At 38.7% G+C, this 21,595-nt stretch overlaps 1 protein-coding gene across 4 annotated transcripts in view; it reads left to right on the forward strand.

The window, feature by feature from the left end:
- Positions 1-21,595, forward strand: part of ADCY2 (adenylate cyclase 2) — a 294,388-nt gene that overhangs the window by 3,334 nt on the left and 269,459 nt on the right. For all 4 annotated transcript variants that reach the window (XM_086900724.1, XM_086900890.1, XM_086900803.1 and 1 more), the window contains exon 2: positions 21,114-21,311. In XM_086900724.1, coding sequence (XP_086756850.1) covers positions 21,114-21,311 — 198 coding nt within the window. The remainder of the gene's footprint in view (positions 1-21,113; positions 21,312-21,595) is intronic.

Here is a 21,595-nt window from a genome sequence, read left to right on the forward strand (position 1 = left end):
GGCAGAGTATTTTTACGTATTCCCAAACACAGCCAGCCACACAGGGATGTACTTTACTTACTCAGCTCTTTCAACCCGTCAGAATACAAGCTATAGCCTTCCTGATTTCAGATGAAAAATTTATGAAAGATGTTGCAAAATTACAGTAAACAAGATTACTTACAAAGTGTGCCTGGAAATCTGATTACTTTTCCTTCGGGCAATGTACTGCTATTATTACTGAGAGAGGTTTCTTGGGAGATTTTGCTTTTGTTTCAGAGAACTATTGTGATTTTGACCTTTGGAATTAAACACTCTATCTCCTCAAACACTAGATATAAAACTTCTAGAATCAGCTTGAACGATGACCATTCACAGCTTGCAGTTTTAAATAACATAGTGATAGTATTAACCTTTGAATTTCCTGTGTATCCTCTATATTTCTCTACCTGGCATGAACTGCAAACTGGCAAAATGAGATCAGTCATCCATGTTTAGCTGCTGCTTTAATCAACAGAGAGTAAATTATTTTCCCAAACCTGCGAAAGCCTTTCAGGACTTAAAAATACCGAAGGGCAGCTTAATTTTCTTTCTATTGTGTTGTTCTTTCAATGTAGTATGTATGAAAAAGTCATTATTTGCCTGTCGCCCTGAAAACTAAAGCCTTCTGATAATGTTTTCATAGTTTTAGTTACTTTCCCATGAAAGTTCTATAAATGTAAGTTGTTTATCACATTCCTTCTAAGAAACATCTTTTGATGGATGTTTCGTATTACCAGTGTGATTGAGAAGGTGGTAACTTAATTATCCAATCCCTGGTCATTGTCAAGAATCTATAAATACTGGAGTCAGAGAATAAAGGTTGGTTCTTTCCTGTTCTAATGCTGAAAGGTGTTCATGTGAATCATTTGGTGTCCTTTAGCGACATTTGCCCATCTCTCCCTTTTTAGTACTAGAAGCTTATGGCCATTTTTAGTGGTATCTAGAACACTTTTGTCTCTGACAGGAGCTTATCTCTTATAACTACAATTTGCAGGATATTGCAAAATAAAGCCATTTTTTAATTCAGTGTAAAACATGAGTGTAACTGAAATATCTGAAGTTGTGATTAATTTCTTACATGATTAAACAAAAACTCTGAAGACAGGGATGGTGATAAATTGTGTAATTTATTGGAAGGCCGTAACTTTCCTTTATCCATGTATTTTTCTAGACTTAAAGAGTGCCTAGTTCATAGATAGAGGCTTCTATAAGAACCTAAACTTCAGGGATATAAAAATCTTTTAGCACTTGTGTTGTAAGTGAGAGAAGATCTAAACCTGTTGGGATCTTTTTTTTGTTCCTTTTCTGAAAACTTATGGTTCACCAGTGTGCTACCAGATACGTGTTTTCGTTTAGGCTGGTCTGTTCCCCTTGCTCAGGACCTGTAAGCCTGCTTGACGCTGCTCTTTGGCTGCACCGGAGCTCTGGGCTAGCTCTGTGATGCCACTCTGGCACGGGCAGCTGCCAGGAGTGGGGAACTGCAGGGGAGAGGCGGCCCCACCGCAGAACCTAGAGAGCACCGACCCCTGCCGGGCTCTGCCAATTCAGGCGTCGTGGATAGTGGTGAAAGGACGGAGGAGGCTCAATCCGCTGTACTTCACAGGAACAGGTTTATTACGGAGAAGGGATGGACACAAGGGTTTGGGCTGGAACAAAACAGAACAGGAGAGAGCCCCGAGCACTTCTGTGCTCTGTATTTTATTTAGGGGTGGGCGCAGTCCAGGGTCCAATCAGGGTTCACAGAGAGAGGAGTAAGGGGAGGTTACAATATCAGGGACCAATGGGGATACAAAGAAGGCAGGAACATAACACAACAACCAATAACACGTCGAGGAAGGGATGAGGTACACAGAAGGAGCTGGAAGGAGAGGTGGGGTTTAAAGTGGTGAATGGGGAGATGGGGCAGGGTACAGATAATGGATGGAGAACATTCAGGAAAAAGGGAAGGGTTTATATAATAGACAGCTGGAGCTAAACCATTACACTCAGCAGGGGGAAACAAGAACATACCACCAAATTTTAACATATTCTTAGCAAAATTAAATAAACGAACCACAACACCTGCTGTGTGTTATTAATACTAGTTGCAGCCCTTATCTCCCTCCCGAGTTCTTGCTGCCTCATGTGACCTTGTACAGCTCTTAAGATGTGGTTGCTGGTGCATAGGCTCTGATGTGTCAGTGCGTGTTTCTTGAGGGTGTCCATGGCCAACTGAAGCATGTGTTGAGCAAAAAGTGCTTCTACAATGCAGTATGGTGTTGCCTTCTCTCTTCCAAAGGACTCTGAAATTGTGCTGGGTCAGCCACATAGGGACTGTCTGTGGACCAGAGGTATTAGTTGCCCTCTCAACCAGGTCTTTGAAGTTCCTAAAAAGCTCAGGATCATGCTGGTAGGCTGAGTTTAGACTCCTGAATCTTTTTATGGATTTATAAATTCAAGAAGCTAAAGCTTGGCTGCATATCTATTTTACTGGCATACTCAAATACATTCTGTAGCAAAAAGTGGAGTAGTCAATGGTTCTTAAGGAGGAAATACAGTTAATTAGGTGGATGTACCTGCAGCATTGCAGATGTACATTCTGGGTTTCTGGCATCAGACTGAACTTACCATCAGCTGATCATGCATGGAAGAAGAAATTGCTGCCTCATTTTGAAGGAGTACGTGAAAACTTTCTGTCTGCCCACCTGTTTGGCAGAGAGCTGTTTATGTGCAAGGAAAAGATCAGGAGAGTCCTGTAAGCCTCTTGGGGCTTGAAGTGAGGTTTGCGTTTTCTTTGGGCCCTTGGTCTCAAGGACAGCAAATCTTCCTTCCCTCTAAGTGGTGTTATTCCTGAAATAAATTCTTGCTGTTTCTGGTTGTCTTGGGTTGCAATACAAGATGTAACCAAAAGTATGTATTCTATTACCATTTGTTAAAACCAGATGGGACAGTGTTCTTTATCTCTTTCATCACCTATCCCTCATTACTCCAGAGGAATATGTTCTGTTACTGGGCCAGCTGTTAAAACCAGGTGTGGCAGCGGTCTTTATCTGTTCCACAACCCATCCTCCCTCCAGGGACATATCTTCTGTTAATGGGCCATTGAGTCTCTCTGCATGACTGATAAAATTACATTATCCCATTGTGAGATGCTCCACCCAGGGGGAGGAGCCAAACATTCCTACCTGGATATAATCTGATAGTTGGAATCTATAATCTGGATATATATATATATATATACCTGGATATAATCTGAGAGTTGGAATACCAGTCAGTTTTTTTCCACTGGATTCCCAGAGGAAGACCACAACTACGCCACCACTGGACCTTCAGAGGAAAACTTCACCCTTCTACAGGATCAGAACCATATCTGTCAGTGGACTGGTGGAGTGTAGTCCAGTGGACTGCAGCCACCATTTGATTGGACTGCTGCCTGACCAACTGGGTGTCAGGTATTCTGACTCTGACAGTGTTTTTTGTACTGCTGCATTTTATTTTAATTTTTGTATTAAGTTGTAGGGTTTTTTTTTTATTTATACATACTGGTAAAAAGAATTAGTTATTCCTACTCCCATATCTTTGTCTGAGAGCCCCTTAATTTCAAAATTATGATAATTTGGAGGGAGGGGATTTACATTTTCCGTTTCAAGTGAGGCTCCTTCCTTAGCAGACACCTGTCTTCAAAACCAAGGCACTGGTAAAAACTGGACATCAGCCAAGCCTTTCCAGGTTTTCATGGTTAATCTCATTGTGAAACGAAGGGGGAAAAGTCTTCCAAGTCCATATGGAAAAAGTAGTTTTAGCAAGGATGTTTCATTATTCTCTAAAAGCATCTGGTGTGTACCTCTGGTAATGTTCTCATCTCATCAGTCTGCCTCTGAAAAATTCATCCATCCACACCAAAGGATCTGATGACATGATTTTATAGCTGTGTTCTTGAGATGCTCTGTTATAACCTAATTGTACAGAATAATACCGCCATACTATAAGGCCATTTGTACTCTCAATTTTAGGATATCTTTTGATATCAACCCTATGCAATTTACAGCTTTTTTAGTTTAAGAGCACCGTTTTCCCAAAGTCCAAGAATACCCAAGGTCTGAAAACATTCCTTGGAATCCTTGCAGACTGAAAGTAAGCCAAAGCATGTTACAGTGTTTTCAAACTCCAATATATTAATTCCTGCAAGAAGAAAGCTAAATCACAGCAAAGGTAATGAAGCAAGAAAATTCTCACTAATTGAAGGACAGGCAGAATTTTTTTGTATGCTTGATGCTATGGTGGTTGTGCTCAGGAGGTGTCCTACCTCTCCTTAAACTCTTTCTGCCACACTATTGCTACTACCAACATGAGAAGCAATTCAAAATAAACATCAATGTATTTACAATGCCTTTTTTTTCCGCAATTCCAATTATAATTGACTGTACGGTTCTGCTTTCAAGTCCCCTATTAAAATGTTCCATGAAAACATCCCTTGTCTCTAAACACCATATAGCAGTATATTCTTCTAGCTATAGTTGCTGGTTACTTGATACAGTCTTAGGATGTTGCTGTCCCTTCCAGGTGTTCGTTCTGATGTTCTCCGAGAGTGACTTTTTTAAGGCAAGAAGGACCTCTTTAGTCAGGCAGGAAATGTTGCTGTAGCTTCCTGTCTGAAGCAGGAATTGCCTGGCTTTCTGTCTGAGTTCAGTACTGCATGAGTCTGAGCTGCTACTTCTTTCATTCACTAATGACACTTGCAGTACATCTATAGTTACTTTTATTGCTGCTAAGAGCTAGTCTCATTTGCCAGTCCCTAACAAGCCTGGAAACAGAGCCATCAAGTTAATGAGGTGCTGGTGGCAACCTCACTTTGCATGCCTCTGTTTCATCTTTCATATTGAACCGCCTAAATTTTGAATAAGAGTTGGATGAAACTATGGCATATTGGAAAAATACTTAGCCTTTAATTATTCTTAATTAAAGGCTAAGTATTCTTAATAAGTTAATGTTTTATGAATTCCTTGGCAGAAGAGAACTTATTTAATGTCACAAATTGTGACTCAAAATGGTGGATCCACAACTGCTAATCATTACTGCAGCTGACAGAAATAATAAATAACATACTGACTAGAGCTGTTGTTTACTGATGTGCAATGGAAATAAGACAGATTGGGCTCTGATTGTCAGCTGTCTTTATCAGCCTAAAGCCAGCTATGTGGATTCACAAATCCTGTACTGGCAACTTCATAGTAGATCTGCCATGGAACTGTGAATACCTGCCTGCTTATCTTTCTTAAATTTTTATAAATTGGTTTCAAGTTCCTTGTTGTGGATAGATCCCCAGTTGTGGGGATCTTAAAAATCCTACAAAATGGTGAATATTTGAGCCTTCAAGAGCTCTTATAGATTAAGAACCTTAATCAGAGGTCACATTCCCTGTGTTTACACTGTGATTAAGAAAACTTCTTGTTATAACAGTAGTGGTGACTGGAGTCTTCCAGGCTGCTCCATGCATGACTACAAACTGATGGACATTTCACACAAATAGATGTTTCTACAAATCTCTTGAGCAGCTAGGTGTGCTTGCATCATGGGAACAAAGTGCAGCTGAACACCTGTAGTGTTTGATTCTGTGCCTAATCCCCAGTCACAGCTGAGCTGTGATCCCAAATAATTATGTGCTGCTGTAGTAGCTTCTGCATATTTCATAAAGAATTGAATCAGCTCAAGCCATATTGATCTGCAATGATGAGGAGATGCCAACAAATTAAACTTCTGTTTTGGGGGATCTGGATCCAAAAATAAGAGAATTGTCACAGTTCTGCCCTTTTTTCACTGACTTTTTTTTTTTTTTTTTATTTGAGCATCAAACCTGATGAAAAAAACTTAAAACCCAAAAAAACTCCATGCATTTTCTTCTCCATGTCTTTTTATATCTTGAATAAGAAATCTTTAGACACTGGACCTTATTCAGGTGATGCTGATGGGACTATTGCATCATCTGTATGGAGGACTGTGAGGCTGTGTCTACACTTACTCTCCCAGTTGTCTGTTTCACCAACCTTTATAGAAACATTTTCTTTATCTCTTCTCTAAACAGAACTCTTGATCTTAGTGGTGCATATATGATATAAAAGTCCCTTGCTGTTTCTGGTGTGACCACATTCCAGGCTTGTGTCTGGGAGAGGCAAAGACCACAAATAATGACATGTCAGTCTGAGCATTCTCTTCTTTTGCTATCTGTGGTTCTTGTTTTGAAGGTTTTCTTATCTGGAAGGTGTGCTCCAGAGTGCCGGTGCAATGGCTTCTGGTTGCATATACCAGAGAGCAGCTGGGATGAGAGGTGCTCTGGCTCACCTATCTGTTTCCCAGATAGATTCTCAGAGCTGCTCAGTAAGGTTTGCCAAAGTAGTTAGAACTTACTTTTTTCTACCTGTCTCCTCACAGCTGAACTGTGTGCTGTGGGACCTTTTAAAGACCCTAAATGCTATGGCTGGCATAGTGGATCTGCTCACTGACTGGATAAATGGGATTGTTGTCCTTTGATTGCAGGTAAAATTTCCACAATCTTTTCTCCAATTTGCTAGTGCTTTGGTCAGTCTGGCAGGAAAATCCTAGGAAGATTTCCACCAGCTCCTTTTCCAGCAAGACTGATTTCAGGCTGAGGACTTGGACACATTATTTCCTCTCAGAGAAGTGTTAGGAAAAAGGTGCTCTTTGAACTTGGCTGAGCGCTTGCTTGCTAGTGCTCCTGTTCCTGTAGAATTGTTTAGGTTGGCAAGGACCCTTAAGCCCAGTCATTAATCCAGAACTGCCAGGTCCACCTTAGCTATGTCCCTAAGGGGCACATCTATATGTGTTTTAAATACCTTCAGGAATGGTGACTTCAGCATTTCCCTGGGTAGCCTGTTCACCCTTTTGGTGAAGAGATTTTTTTCCCAGTATGCAATCTAAACCTCCCGTGGTGCAATTTGAGGCCATTTTCTCTCTTCCTATTGTTTATTATTGGGTGAAAGGGACCAAGACCCACCTTGCTACAAAGTGTAAAGGTCCCCACTGAACAACTTCTTCCTCAGGCTAGACAGCCTTAGTTCCATTACCTGCTGTTCAGAAGTCAATTCAGTTGCTTCATATACCTAGGCAGGTGGATAGACTCTCTTTCCTTGGGGCAGGTGCTGTGAAGGTCCTTTGTAGCAGCACAGTGGTATGAGAGCTGTCTAGTCTGGTCAAGACCTAGGACATGGTAGCAGAGGTTGTCCAGACCAGTAGCTTGTTCTGTAAACCCCACTGGGGTTCCCCACTCTGCTAATTCATGCCAGAAAATGGGCAGAGACACTCACTAGGGCTTGTTTTCTGCACCAGTGAGCTCTGGGAATTTTTAAACCTGACTGATAGGTGGTGGGATTTTACAAAGTTATTTAAAGTGATGTGTCATCTGTTTAACAATGAAACAATTTACCAAATTGGTTTTGCTTGCTTTGATTTTTATTATTTTCTTTCCTGTGCTTTAATGAAATGGGGTAATGATATTTAGCAAAAAGTCCTCAACTAACACAAAAATGCCTGTATTTGCAGAATATATTTTGCTCTATTTCCTGTGATTAAGTCTGAAGTTTTACTCCTGAGATGTTGTTTGGCAGTTATATTTAAATGTAATTTAACATGTTTGTAACCTTAATTTGAAATTTTATCATAATAGAAATAATAGCCATTGCAGAAGGTCCTGATCATTCAAATATTAAATGAGAAATCTTTCAGTTTTGAAGTCATTGTGGAAAGTGTCCTTAGGGGAGTAAACTTTAAGAACATTGTTGCAATAGTCATAACTGTGTTTAGTATGTAATTGCACAACCTTAGGAAACACTTGAATAAATGACACTAGTGCCTTTCAATATTAAATCTATTTTTCATGCTACCCTATTATGGCAATTGGTTAAATCTTAGGAATATTCTTGCAAAATGTATTTTTAAAAGATCCGCTAGAGAGAGAAGCCTAAGTGTACCTTTATCTTCATTAAACAGACCCTTAAAATGTGCTCCCTGGTTCAAATTTTGTCATTCTTACTTTTAAGTGAGTTGCATCTTGACGCTTTTTCTTGATTACAGCCAGTTTCTCAGGTTATTATGTCAGGAGAAAAATGGTGAGGGAAAGCCACCTTTCCACTTCAATTTAAAAGTGACAGCCAAAATACGTGACTGTCAGTATTAAATAGCTCAGAGAGTCAAATGAGTACTTCTGACTTACACAAATCTAAATGAGTATTTCAGACTTCCACGAGTCTATATGGGTACAAGAAAGGCCATAACTTCAGTTTTAATACATGTTACAGTGCTGTTAATCTGAAAACCATGTCTTTGAGTCTTGTGAACTGTTGCATTATCCATAATGTTTAGCTGATGGAACTTTTTCAACAACATGTTTTGAATTTATTTAACTACGAAACATACATTCTTCCTAAGTGTTTTACTCAGTTTATCTTTGATGTACTGTGATTTGTATAAATAGTACTTGCATTTGTTGGAGAGTTTCTTTAAAAATGTTTTCATAATATGAGGAAGGATTTTGAGAATATCTGAAAAACAAGCTAAACTGAGTTATTAACCTGCCTTTTTTCGAGAGGAAGTCAGAACCAATGCATGTAAAGTACTCAAGAAAGATATTTTTATCACTGTATGTATATTAAAAATTAATAAATTATGTGAGTAGGTTCTAATTACCTCTGGAGGATGAAATAGTTTCATCAGTGTACAGATTTTTGCTCACTTTTCTGCTTGTTGTATCCCCCCTCTTCTGAAGGGGTCACTTCAGGAAGCCAAATGTAATTAACTGTCCTTGCTCTTTGGGACATCGTTTTATCTTCTGTGGCTGCCAGCTACTGCCATTGAGTATGACAATTTTAGAAGTGCATCCAGCTGAGTGTTGTTGCCACTAGTAATTGGGCTTGAGTATCTTGTTTTTCTTGTGCTGTTACATGTTTTAAAGTAAAGCTTTTGATAATTGCCAGTCTAAGAGAAGGTTGAGATGTTGTTGGGTGACTGAAGGTATGGCAGTCCTGTTCATATTCCCAGACCCTGTTCCTGGTCCTTCTGAACCCCAGCTTATTAAATACATAGTTGTATGCACTGATAGATTTTATCTGACATGTGGTTAATAAGATGAGAGTACAAAGATCGATGGAAAATAAACCAAGAGAGAGAAAACTGCTGATATGGTAAATGAGGATGTTTAAAAAAAAAACCACTCACTGTTCAGGTTGAGTACATGGTGTTTGTACAGGGCATATATTTGATTATAAAATATAAAGGCTCACACATCCTGGTTCTACTAATTATGTTTTGGCAGGGATAGATGTCTGTTCTCTATTCCATGGCATATGATACATTAGGAATGGCCACAAGTTCATGGGGTTCTGGCTACACCTTTGCATGCTGATAGCTCCAGTGGAGGTTGTTCCCATTGGCCTGAGATGGACACTACCTTTAAACATCAAAAGAGCTGCATTAAAGTACAGTTGTGCTCACTCCATGCGGAGAAGGAAAACCTTAAAACCAACTGTTACTCCTTCAGAATCTAGCCACTATGTTGGAGCTTTGACTATTCTTGAAAACTATCTTTTCTTACTTTGCATTCATTTGGAAGTGGTGATTGAACCAGAATTACAGTGTTCATCATGCATTGAGGTAGCATTGTGATGTTTTCTCTTCTTTATTCCTTTTTCCTATGTTCTGCATTTTGAGTTGTTTTTTGACTGCTGGTGAGCACATGATGTTTTCAAGGGTCCAGCTATGATAAACACCACATATCTCTAAGTATTAGCAACCAGCCAAGAGCTTATCTTGTGTATAAAGTTACGACTGCTCTGTCTGAGGTGCATCTCTGCACACACATCTCTGCTGAAATTTATCTGCTATTTTCTTGCTCTTAAATGACTCCTATGAGATCCTTTTGTGTTTCTTCATAGCTGATCCTAATCTTTGCCAGATTGCTGTTCAGCCCTTTTCTAAACTGTTTATGAATATTCTGAACATATGCCCTAGAATTCCTGAGGACTTTGGTACATTTGTTTTTAACAGTTTTTCCTAAGGTAGATGCCAGATGTACTGGTGCTTCCCTTAGTCTTTGAGAAGGACCCCAGGAGAAACTAGCATTACATCACATGCCTGTCTTTGAATACTGTGGAACTTTTGAGTGCAGGTTACATGCTACTACAGTTTTAGCTCTTTCTTCTTTGAGTTTTATTTGCCTTATTTGGTGAATCCTGACTTCTTGTGGTGAGTTTTTTTACAGTTCATGTTTCTGCTTTTGTCTGTAATGCCTTACACTAATGATCCAATTTGAATCAGACTTTCTGATTTACTCCCAATGGATAGATTATTTTGGAGCGAGATTTATCCCACAGTGAACACAGATTAAAACAAACAAACAAACAAAAAACTGAACAACCCAAATCCTTTCTGCTTGTCTGTTCTTCTCTATTTGTTCTTTTTAATACCTGCATCATCTGTTTGGAAGTCCTTTAGCAGGCTTCCAGCTCCTGATTATGTTTCAAAAAGAATTTACTACTTATTTGTATAATCTTAAAAATAATTTCTCAAGCAAGTTCTTTTCTTGGCCTACATTGTTGAGTCTTTATATTAATTGATGTTGAGATGAAAAATGGAGGATGGGACCACCATGTTATTTAATATGATTTAGTGCTCAAGTAAGCTAGATTTCAGTCTCGAAGTCATGAGATTTAGAGAGGAGCAACAAGTCAGCCATAGCTCAAGGTAGACATGGGTTTCTGCTTACACAGCAATATATAACATTTGGTCCAACAAACAGTTAACAAAAAACTTATTTCTAGTTAATAACCTATCACCTTTGCTTAATTTTGCTGCACTGTGTCTGTCTCTTAGCCACTAAGCTGACAGGTCATGTACTCATACACACACCTCTATTATAGCTTCTAGATCCCTAGCCTACTCTATAAGGTACATAATTACAGCTCAAACCTCAAACTATTTTACCTAATATAATTTCTTACTTAAGACATATTCTTACGTACAATGATAGCAATGTAAGTTTATAATTTTTCTACTTAATATTTATGTACCTTTATCATTACATTAACCCAAGCTCTTTCTAAGGCTGCAGATTGAACCCTTCAGCATCTGGAATTTTCTGTTTTTCCATTTCCCACAGATTGAGTCTTTATATTAAATCCTTTTTTATAATCCTCTTTCAGGTTTTTCTTTTCTATTTTTTGGGTTTTTTTCCCTCTACAGAAGATAGTTTTTAGAAGCTTTGTTACTTGGATGTTGAGGCATTCTGGTGGTATTTTGATATTTCTCAGGTTGTTTAGGGAAATTGATTAGCATTTGCCCTGTGCCTCTGAGTTTTATAGTGTCTTCAGGCTATCTACAAAGATTTGAGTCTTAAGCTTATAGCTCCCCCTTAGTGTTTAGGTTTTCTTTTTGATTTGTTTGCTTAACAAGGTGTCATGGAGTTACTTTACCTTTAAGAAAGTTGGAGTTGCTGGGAACTGCCTGGAGTCTTTTCTCCTGACCAATTGTCGGTCATTGCTGAGAATTGACAGCAGTTTAAGCCATTGAAAAGTGGGATCAACTTGTGAATCCTGCCTTAAAGTGTAGGACCAGAGCTCTCTGGGTTCTCTTTGTTTCCTGGCTGTGGAGGGTGGCGGAGCTCCAGGCCTCCCGTCCCTGCCCAGGCCATGCGGCCGGGCGGGGACGGGGCCGGGCCTGCCCCGTCTCCCGGCCCGGAGATGGGGGGGGCCTGGGGAAGGTTTTCCCCGGGCCCGGGCTGGGCCGAGCCGATCTCTGGCTCAGCTGCAGGTTTTGCTGTAACTAAATTCACTAGAAACTGCCGAGTGAAGAAGGAGAGAGGCTTTGGACCTGCAGCAAGCTGGAGCAGCGACTACACTCTCCAGAGCAGCTATGAAGAACTTTCCATCGCAGACGGCTCCAGCTCCTGTTCGGCAGAGATCACTGAACTATCTACAAAAGCCTGGGCAAGATTTTAACTCTTTCATTACTCAGATGAGACTTGCGGATTAATCTTTTTATCCAGAGAGAGAAAAGGAGAGTGATCAACATGAAAAGAGACTTTATAAACTACCAGTGACAGGAAAGAAAAGAAGCTTCAGAAGAGGTAGAGAATTAAGAAGATGCTTTAATTAAGCTGAAATATCTTTCTGTTCAAACTATGGAGATGGATAATGAAGTCCTGAAAAGAACTCCTTTAATTCATGATACAGTATCTAGAGAGGAATAAAGTGTTCAAAGTGTAAATTTGTGTAAAAAGTAGAGTAATTATGGTATAGTGAAGTGCTGGGAGATTTGAAGCCTTGAGAGGCAATGAGAAAACTGTTTTCTGGTGAAGCTCACAGAAACAGATGAAGAAGACTTTTTTGCTTTTGAATAACTTATCCTTAAAAATGCTATCTCTAGACTCATGGCCCATACATACTTCAGAGTGATGTGAAAATGGGAGGAGTGAACTCTAATAATAGCAGCTCTGGGCAGCTAACATTAGGGCAATGGAAAACTATAACAAAAATAGTTTTCTTGTGAGAAACTCCATAAATTAACAGGAAGAAACTTCTGTTTCTCTACAAAGACTGGTGAAAAGACTGTAGCAAGAATTGGGACTGTTTTAACCATCAAAGTTCCGAAGTTTTTGTATCTGTTGTCATGTGAACAAGGGAATAGTGGGTAGATAGGGGATGAAAAGGTTTTTCTAGAAGTTTATTCTGGTGTTCTTATTATTGTGGTTTGTCAATAAACTTTCTTTTTTTTTTCCCTTTTAAGTTGTATGCCTGTTTTGCTCTTGTTCTAATCCATATCTCACAGCAAGAAATAAGTAATTTTCTTAGTTATTGGTTTAAAACCACGACACAAGGTTTGTCATTTCTTATAAAGAAGCTCTTTAATAACAATATTTTGTGGACCAGGTTCTTTCCATTTCTTGAGATAAAACTGATCTCAAGATTGTTTTCTTCTTCTTTGTATGGGTGTGTTTTTTCATCTATGTACTTGTTTTGTTTTTCAGCAATGCATGAGACACAGACTGTGGTCTCAGCTTCCATCTGCTTTTGTGATGCTTAGCAAGTCCATCTGGGAGTCACTAAAGTATCTCTTGACCTGCTGTGTTTTCTTCTTTGACAGCCTTCCTTATATCTGCATGATAACCAGTCCTCTAAGCAATTTATTTTTATGAGGCTTTGCTGTTCAGTCTCTTTTTTGTGGCTCATAGCCACTTTATACTGTTAGTTAATTCTCTTAGACTGTTAATACAGGCCTTTTTTCAGTCCCTGGTGAACAGTATGGCTTTTAGTATTTTTCTACTTTTTCATTATACCAATGATGGTCTTTTTTACACTAAGCTTTCAGTGACTTGTATAAATAATGCTTCAACAACAAGCATTTTACTTCTTCCATCTAGCTTCTTAGGCTTGTAGAGAAGAGTGTATTCTTCCATAGGGTGTCTTATTTCTCTGCCAGATTTTAAAAATAGAGTCCGAAAACTTCTTAGCTGAGTTTAATCAACTTCTATCCTTTAATTTTGTTGAGACTCACTGGTCTCCTTGACATTTCTGATTCTCCTAAACCATGTACTTTCTTTCTATAACAATCTATAACATTGAATTTGAATGTTTTCCTATGATACTGGAAGTGCTAGCAAACTCATTCTTTGTTAAGCTCAGTTGCCTTCTAGAGACAAAATCCCTATTCTGCAAATATCCTGGTTTCTTTGATTTCCCTTTTGGACACATTTTCTTAGATACTTATTGAACTTTTGCTTGCCAACCAGTTTGGGTTTTTTTCAGAAGCATTTCTGGGAATGCTACAACAGCTCTCTGCTTTCTTCATTAACAATGAATATTTTACCTCCAGAAGTTTTCTTCCAACTTCTTTTCTTACTCTTATTTACACAGCAGCCATGGCACCTCCGAAAGAGCCTTTCCAAACCCTCTGTGAACTCTGATGTTTTTCACATTAAACAGAGAAGTCTTTGATCTCTAATATGTCAAGACTTTGTGTTCCTGATAATCATTCATTGCTACAACACTGAAGCAGGTGAAGTTCACTTATAGCTATCAGGCAAACCTGGAAAAATCTGGATGCAGTGGTTTTCTACTGACTAATTGAGAAGCTAAATAATATCTACATGTAACTGGACTTACTGAAAAAACCCCAAACCACTGGCCAAAAGTGCTTGGCTTGGTAGTCAGACATGTGTGGTGGGTGTACACAAGACCTGCAGGGTTGGTCACTGTGTTGTCAGTGTTAGCTGTTAGTCTTGTGTGCTCACAAGGACATTGCCTGTAATGACAAAGAACAGTTCTTCTTGGATTGCAGCAGAAGTGCTGCACCATTGCAAATCTGCACGCTTCTCATACGGGGAACTTCTCATTACAATACACATAGTTCATGGCTTTCAAGCCTGGGGAAAGGCTTCAGGTGGCCAGAATGTCATTTGAAGGGTTTGGATGAAGTCTTGCTGCTCCAATTATATTCCCATGTAGTAATAAATACAGAATGGTGTAGAGTGTGGCCATGGATGCAGAACTGCTTCTGATGGTTACATGTAGCATCACACAGCAGCTGGGCATCTGTAATGCCATGTGATCCATGTGATGTGCAAATGGCTGGACTGACATGCATCTAGTGTGGAGTCAGAAATCTCTGTGCACTAACAGCAAGTGGAGACTGCACTTCAGACTCATTAATAGACAGAACTGAATTTCTCAAGACAACAGACATCATGAAACATCTGGCTTTGGGCCTGATGTTGTTGTTGTTGATCTGTTAAGTCAGGGAATGCTGAATCAGAAAAATAATTCAGGCATGCAGTTACATAGGACATTAGTAAAAATGAAAAGCTTCGTTGACACAAACTTCAAGACAGTTTGATTAAAAGATACAGGTCAGTTAATTTTCTGCTAACATCCTTGTATACGTTGCACAAAACTCGATGAAAGATTAAAAAAAAAGGACATAAGTAAGCTTCTAACCAGGCAGCTAAGCAAGCATAACAAGCAAAGTTTTATGTTATGAAAGGTAAATGGTGAGCACAAAAGGCAGAGGAGCCTCTCTGAGTTGTGGGTCCAGAAGACATCATATGGTATTGGAAATAGCATCTGGCCTTAAAGACACTGCACAATTTCTGAAGTGGAGATGGACTAATACTAATAGAATTGACAGAAAAGAATCCTGAGGCTGCTGGCAAAAACTCTTCAATTGTTGTCCTAAATGATGAAAACCTAGATGAAAATGTACAGCTCCTTGGTCAGGAGCAGGGCACAGTACCCTTTAATAAAATGGAGATTTTTCTAGTAGATACTACACAGTGCAGTCAGCCATAAGCAAATTCACTAAAATATAAAACCATAGGAGAAGGGTCACAAGGAGCCAGAAGATGTCTTCAGATTTTGTAGAGAAGTATTATTTGACATATTAGAGAATTAAAATCCTGTCCAGTTTTACAAAGAGAAGGATGATTATGTATTCTGAAAACCATTGTCTTAAGTCCTGGAAAATGTTTTACAGGGAAAATGGGCAGGTTTTGCTGCAGAGAAAACTCAACAGATTCTTTCAGTCAGTCCTGTTAAAGGAGGATGTTTGTTTGAGAGGTCAGCCACCTAGTAATCCTTGAGCCCTGTAACATTTCTTCTAGCACTCAACATTTGCAACATCATGCACCTACACTGCATGAAATTGAAGACACTAAAAATTGAATAAGTGTATGAAATAAAGAAGTGAATCAATGTCTGAAGAACATTAATCACTTGGATTTATATTTATCTTTAGAATGTGCTTCATTGATCTCAGCAAAAAAGGATTTTAGTAGGAGTCTAATGTGGTAAATGGTTTGAGTTAATTCTAAGTGTGTGATATTTCAGATCCCAGCAGAAGTCCTCTGTATATAGACTACTGTTGAATTCCATTAAACAAAAATAAAGAAAAAGTGTCAAAAGAATGAGGGATCAAGTTAAAAGATTTTATGCTAAAACTGGCATTTTAACTTCATTTTTATGGATTATTTCATCTGACTGTATTTTTATATATAACAGTGAAATGCTTTACAGCAACTTTGCTGTTTAAAATTAAATTGAGGGCATGACATCTGAGAAAGAACATGATGTACATAGAGAGAAGGTTGTGGATTTTGGAAAGATGATTGAAAATGACTCTTCAGATTTTACTGGTTGTAACAAGATTATCACACTTTTGAAGAATTTGTGGGGGTTGGAAAAATTTCAACAGTAGGCTTTTTAATTTCTTAGGTAATTAAAAGACAGCAGGATAGAAAACACTCAGGGAGACACAGCTGTCAGGTAAGATCCATCTATTGCAGGCTTAGCTGTTATATTCAAAAGTGTCATGCTGATATTTTAATTCCATTACCTCTGGTGTATTTTAATTTCTGAGACTAGCAGGAAAAAAACCCAAAGTGTTTGGGTTTATATTTTTTAATTCTTCCACCCACCTCTTTGGGAAGCGGTTGAGGTAACAGAACATCTAACCTTCAGGATTTTGCAACACCCAACTTGCTAAACACGCTGATAACTGCAAATATCGATCAGGAAGCTGCATGCCCTGCTTTTAAAGTTACAATTCTATAAAGATTTAGTTCCTCTGAAGTAATAGGAAAATATTGTTCAAAGTAGTTTCCAAAGTAAACCTCTGCCTTACAGGGCCTGCTTTTCTTGAGCTGACATTAGCATGTATTTTAAAGGCAGGATTGTGAAAATCCTGCTGTACATATTAAGGCTTTCTGTAAAGGATACAAATTACAATAAAGTTCTATTTCCTCATGTATTTTATAAATTTTTTAATGTGTACACTATTCTGTCTTTAAATTTCGATTTTAGTTCAGAATTTGTACAGGGTATGGTGTGATGCAAGCAGTTTATGACTGCAGAAGGATGTTGCCTTGTGTCAGCTCAGGGAGGTCACCTATGCCCAGGAGCTGATACTGTGTGGTCTATTTTTTATTTTTTTTTTTCTTAGCATTCATTTAAATCAAAATGTAAAATTGTAAAGTAGGCAACTGCAGAAGGAGAAAAAGCAGAGGTAAAATTTTAGATTTAGTGACCAAAATAGTTCAGCCGAATGTTGAGATCAGTGTAGGCATAAAAAAAATGAAATTGAGTAGCTGTAAATTTGGAACAAACATTTTGATCTAATTATAGAATATATATAAATATATGTAGCTGCATGAGCATACACCTGCTCTAATCAGGCATCTAAATATTGTTGATCTGTTATGAAGCCAAATCCTCAGAGAAAGTATAGTATTTTTATTACTTTTTTGCTGATGTGGAGAAGCATGCGCTTGAAGTGCATCTGGATTTTCTTGCTAGTATATTTGTAGCCATGATCTTTATCACTGAAATGCCAATTTTCCATCATTTCAATATGTGGTTTTCCACAGTCTTAGCTTACTCCAGGAGTCTGTGGTTTCCTTTGGTGCTGTGATTTGTGCTGCATGACAGATGGTGCAAGGAAGTTGATATTACCGTCTTGCCTGAGACAGCTGTCTCTTGCAACAATAGTTTTGCTATCCCACCCAGAGGTGCAGAAGTCAAAGGTTGAAGTTAAATGCTTTTGGTGTTAACTGAGCTGACATTGGTTGTGTTGATAACCAATGTCAATTGACTTACTAAATCAATTAACTGAGACAAGTTTCAGAGATGGTATTGATCAAAAATCACAACATTCAGATATATAAATCAGTACTTCTTCCTTTTAGTAGGTAGGTTTTATATTTTTACTCTTACTGTGCAAGATTTATCTTACTCTATGCAGCTCTATACTCTTGCAGACACTTAACCCCATGCCTAAATTTAAGGCCATAATTTTGTTTTCAGTGTGACTATCCAAGTGCTTGAAGGCCTTTGTGTGTGTATTTGATATTTGTAAGCTTAGTGTTTGCATTTCAGATTTAGCATCACCACTTAAAATTTTGTGATACTTTTTTGCTTATACTGTGATTGTCAGTGTTGCAATAACAATTGCTTAAATGTGTGACTTCATAAATTTAAAAGGGAATTAAAAATAAGGAGAGTTGAAAGATGAGCTGACTTTTGCCAGGCAGGGCAGGATATATTGTGGTGTTTCCCTTGGTTTGGGCCTGCCAGGGTGGTGGCTGCTCCTGAGCTGGAGCTGGGAGCAGCTGGGTGTCACAGTCTGCAGTGCATACAGAAGCAGGGCTGCAAGGAAAATAAAGAAATGGGAACAGTGAAGGAGCAAGTGTCTCTAGATATCAAATTGTAAAACTTACTAGATCAGAGAAAAAAAACAAAATAAATCTGCTGATGGCATATGTTTGTAAATTTACAAATTTATTTGTAATTTTTTAGTTTTGATTTAATTGAAGCAAACCTTTTATACATAAGAAAGGAAAAAAGTCGTATTAAGATATTTTTAAGTAAAATGTTACATATTTATGTTGAAAACCCATCGATAAACATGATTTAACAGGGCACTAAGGAAGCAACTACAAATAAGGGAAAAAGATATGTTTATTTGTGATTAGATGTCTTACAAGTCATCAAGTAAGTACTTTCAGATTCTCTTGAAGATTTCACCATGAGAAATGAATCTGAGGCTTTTCTTCATGGAGTCTGTGGTTACTGTAACAGCAGTAACATTTAGGGCCTGCTTTTGGGAATCCTTGTTGCTGCAAAAGAGGCTGTTAGAATTCATAACAGTTGGGGAATGACTAAAGATCCTGTGACTGTGCTTTGATATAGTGCTGTTGTATTTCAACCAGGCTTACTTTTGAGCATGTGCAGCAACAAAAAACAAAATATTTGTTTTTTTAATGCACCCATCATTAGATGATTTAATGTTAGTCTAGTAGCTTCCAAGTTCTGCATATAAATATATAGTAAATATATAATTACATATATAAATATTAAATATTCTGAATCTTCAGATTATATTCTGGTCCTTGCTCTGGGTGTTGTTTTTATATTTCAAAGTAAGCAGTTGCTAGGACATACATCTATACATATAGACATATAAATGTCTATATGTAATCTAGAGTATGTACTTCCAGATAAATACTTTAAACAGAATCAAAACATTTAGTACCTTTCAACTATCACTGTCAAAAAGTATTTTTTACAGAACTATGGATGTCATTGATTTGTGAGGCATTTTTACAACTGCATTGTTCAGGGTGTTTTATTTAAACTGTAAACAATATTTACAGTTTTCTCAATTTGCTTCAAATAATATTAAATCATAGAGTGCTTAGGGTTAGAAGGGATCTTAAAAATCACCTAGTGCCAATCCTCCTGCCATGGGCAGGCCCACCTTCCAGTAGAAAATGCTGCTCAAAGTCCCATCCAATCTGTCCTGTATCACTTGGGGGAGGGAATTATCATTAGTGCATTCCAGGAACCACTGGATTGCTCATGCCCTGCTGTGTTGCCCCTTGAACATATATTCAGGTGGTTGAAGTTCCTCATGAGGACCAGGACCTGTGAACATGAGGCTGTTTCTGTCTGTCTATAGAGGGCTTCATCTCAATCTTCCTGACTGGATGACTTGTAGCAGACCCCCACTGTAATGTTGCCTATCTTTGCTCTCCCTTTAACCCAGCCTATAAGCCCTCAGCTCCTCATCCATCACCCTTACTGGTCATTGACATAGAGGGAAACACCTCCATCTTGTGTTCCCTCTCCTCTCCTTCCTGAAGAACTAGTAGTCTTCCATTCCAACACTCCCGTCATAGGAGCCATCTCACCACATCTGTGCATCAAGATCCGAGGTGCACATCTCTTGTTTACTGCCCTCAAAGCCAGCATACTGGCTAGAGTGGCTGGAGTTCCTTTTCCTGCTGACTTGAAATCCCCTTTCAGACTCAGAGCATCTCTTTCTGAAATTTGATCCAATGATTCATTTGATTGAATCAAATGATTGCCATTTGATTGGCATCAAACTTGTAGGAGTGGAATGGACTGAGGTTCTGTTTCCCCTGGGAATTTTGTGAGGATTGGTGAAAAAACTACTTACATTCCAGAGTGCCTTATCATCACCCTCTGCAATCCATCTTGGTGTTGCTCAGACTATTCCTGGCTGTGTCACTGGTGCCCTTGTAAAACTACAGCAGTGGGCAACTGTCGCCCTGAAAATTAAGCCTTCTGATAATGTTTTCATAGTTTTAGTTACTTTCCCATGGAAGTCCTATAAACTTAAGTGTTTTATCACATTCCTTCTAAGAAACGTCTTTTGATGGACATTTCTCATGACCAGTGTGCTTGGGAAGGTGGTAACTTAATTACCCAATCCCTGGTCATTGTTGAGAATCTATAAATACTGGAGTCAGAGAATAAAAGACTTTTTTGTTCTGACATTGAGAGTGTTCATGTGAATCATTTTGTGTCCTTTAGCTACAGGCAACAATGGGCTCTGTGAGGCTTGGGAGTCTCTTGGTGACATCCCTGCTATGTGCCCCCAGTAAGCAGCATAGCTCTCAGGAATGTGTCAGAGGCACACCTCTGTACCTCTCACAAAAGAGTCCCTGCTGCTTTCCCCCATCATGTTCTTGTGGTTGCGTTGGCTGTTACAGAGCAGATGGAGCTGCCTGGCTCAGCTCCAGCACCTCTCCTGATGCAATGGGTCTTTTTAGTCTGCAGAGCAAAGAAGAGATTCTGCAAGGGCATGCCAGGCTTCAGGGGAAGTTTCTTTCTCCTGAAGATTCATACTCTTGCAAGCTCCATTCTTCTGCATTTTGCCCCTCTCTGTTCTGTGTGTGCCAGCAGTGGAGTTGTTGGATGGTTGGCCATGGGCTGTGGGTCCACTGCAGACTGAGCTTAGAAACAGCTTTCCAATGCAGCCCCCCTCATGTTGCACACACTTCTCACAGCCTGCTGCAACTCAAAGTAATAGAAGAAGTATTATGCTATTGTGGTTAATATTTACAGTAGTAGTTACAAGGTTGATGCTCCACAGTTTCTTATCATGAAAGAAATCCTATTTTGATTTAGCTCACTTTAGATATCTAGTCATGTCTTTCTGGCATCTCCATGTACAATAAGTTTAAAGTATGTTATTGATGTCTGACCTTTATGTACATTTGTTTTAACTTCCTTTTCATTTTCCTCTGTTTTCAGGAAGTTGAAGACCACATGGCATTTTTAATAACTGTTCCAACAGCCCTAGCAATTTTTTTTGCTATATTTATCCTTGTCTGCGTAGAACCTGTATTTAAGAAGCTGCTTCGTATATTTTCTCTGGTGGTCTGGGTATGTCTTGTTGCCATGGGATATCTCTTCATGTGTTTTGGAGGGATCATCTGTCCCTGGGACCAGGTAAGACTGTCATTATTACTAATTTTACTTCCATTGGGTACATTTCCAAGAATCATTTTATGCAAAAACATGCACATTCATTTTTGTGGGACATCTCACAAAATACTTTTGTGACTAAGTGGTTGCATGCTGAGACTCATTTCATCTGTTTTATAAATACCAGAGATGTGCATACTTAAAATACATTAGGAAATATTAGAAGGGTTTTGCTTTTATATTTTTTAAGGTACTTTAATCGTGAATACTTGATTCCAATCACCATCTTCTTTGTAGAGTGACTATTT

The sequence above is a fragment of the Cyanistes caeruleus genome, chromosome 1, assembly GCF_971803275.1.
Source record: "Cyanistes caeruleus chromosome 1, bCyaCae1.hap1.1, whole genome shotgun sequence".
In the NCBI taxonomy this organism is placed as follows: domain Eukaryota; kingdom Metazoa; phylum Chordata; class Aves; order Passeriformes; family Paridae; genus Cyanistes; species Cyanistes caeruleus.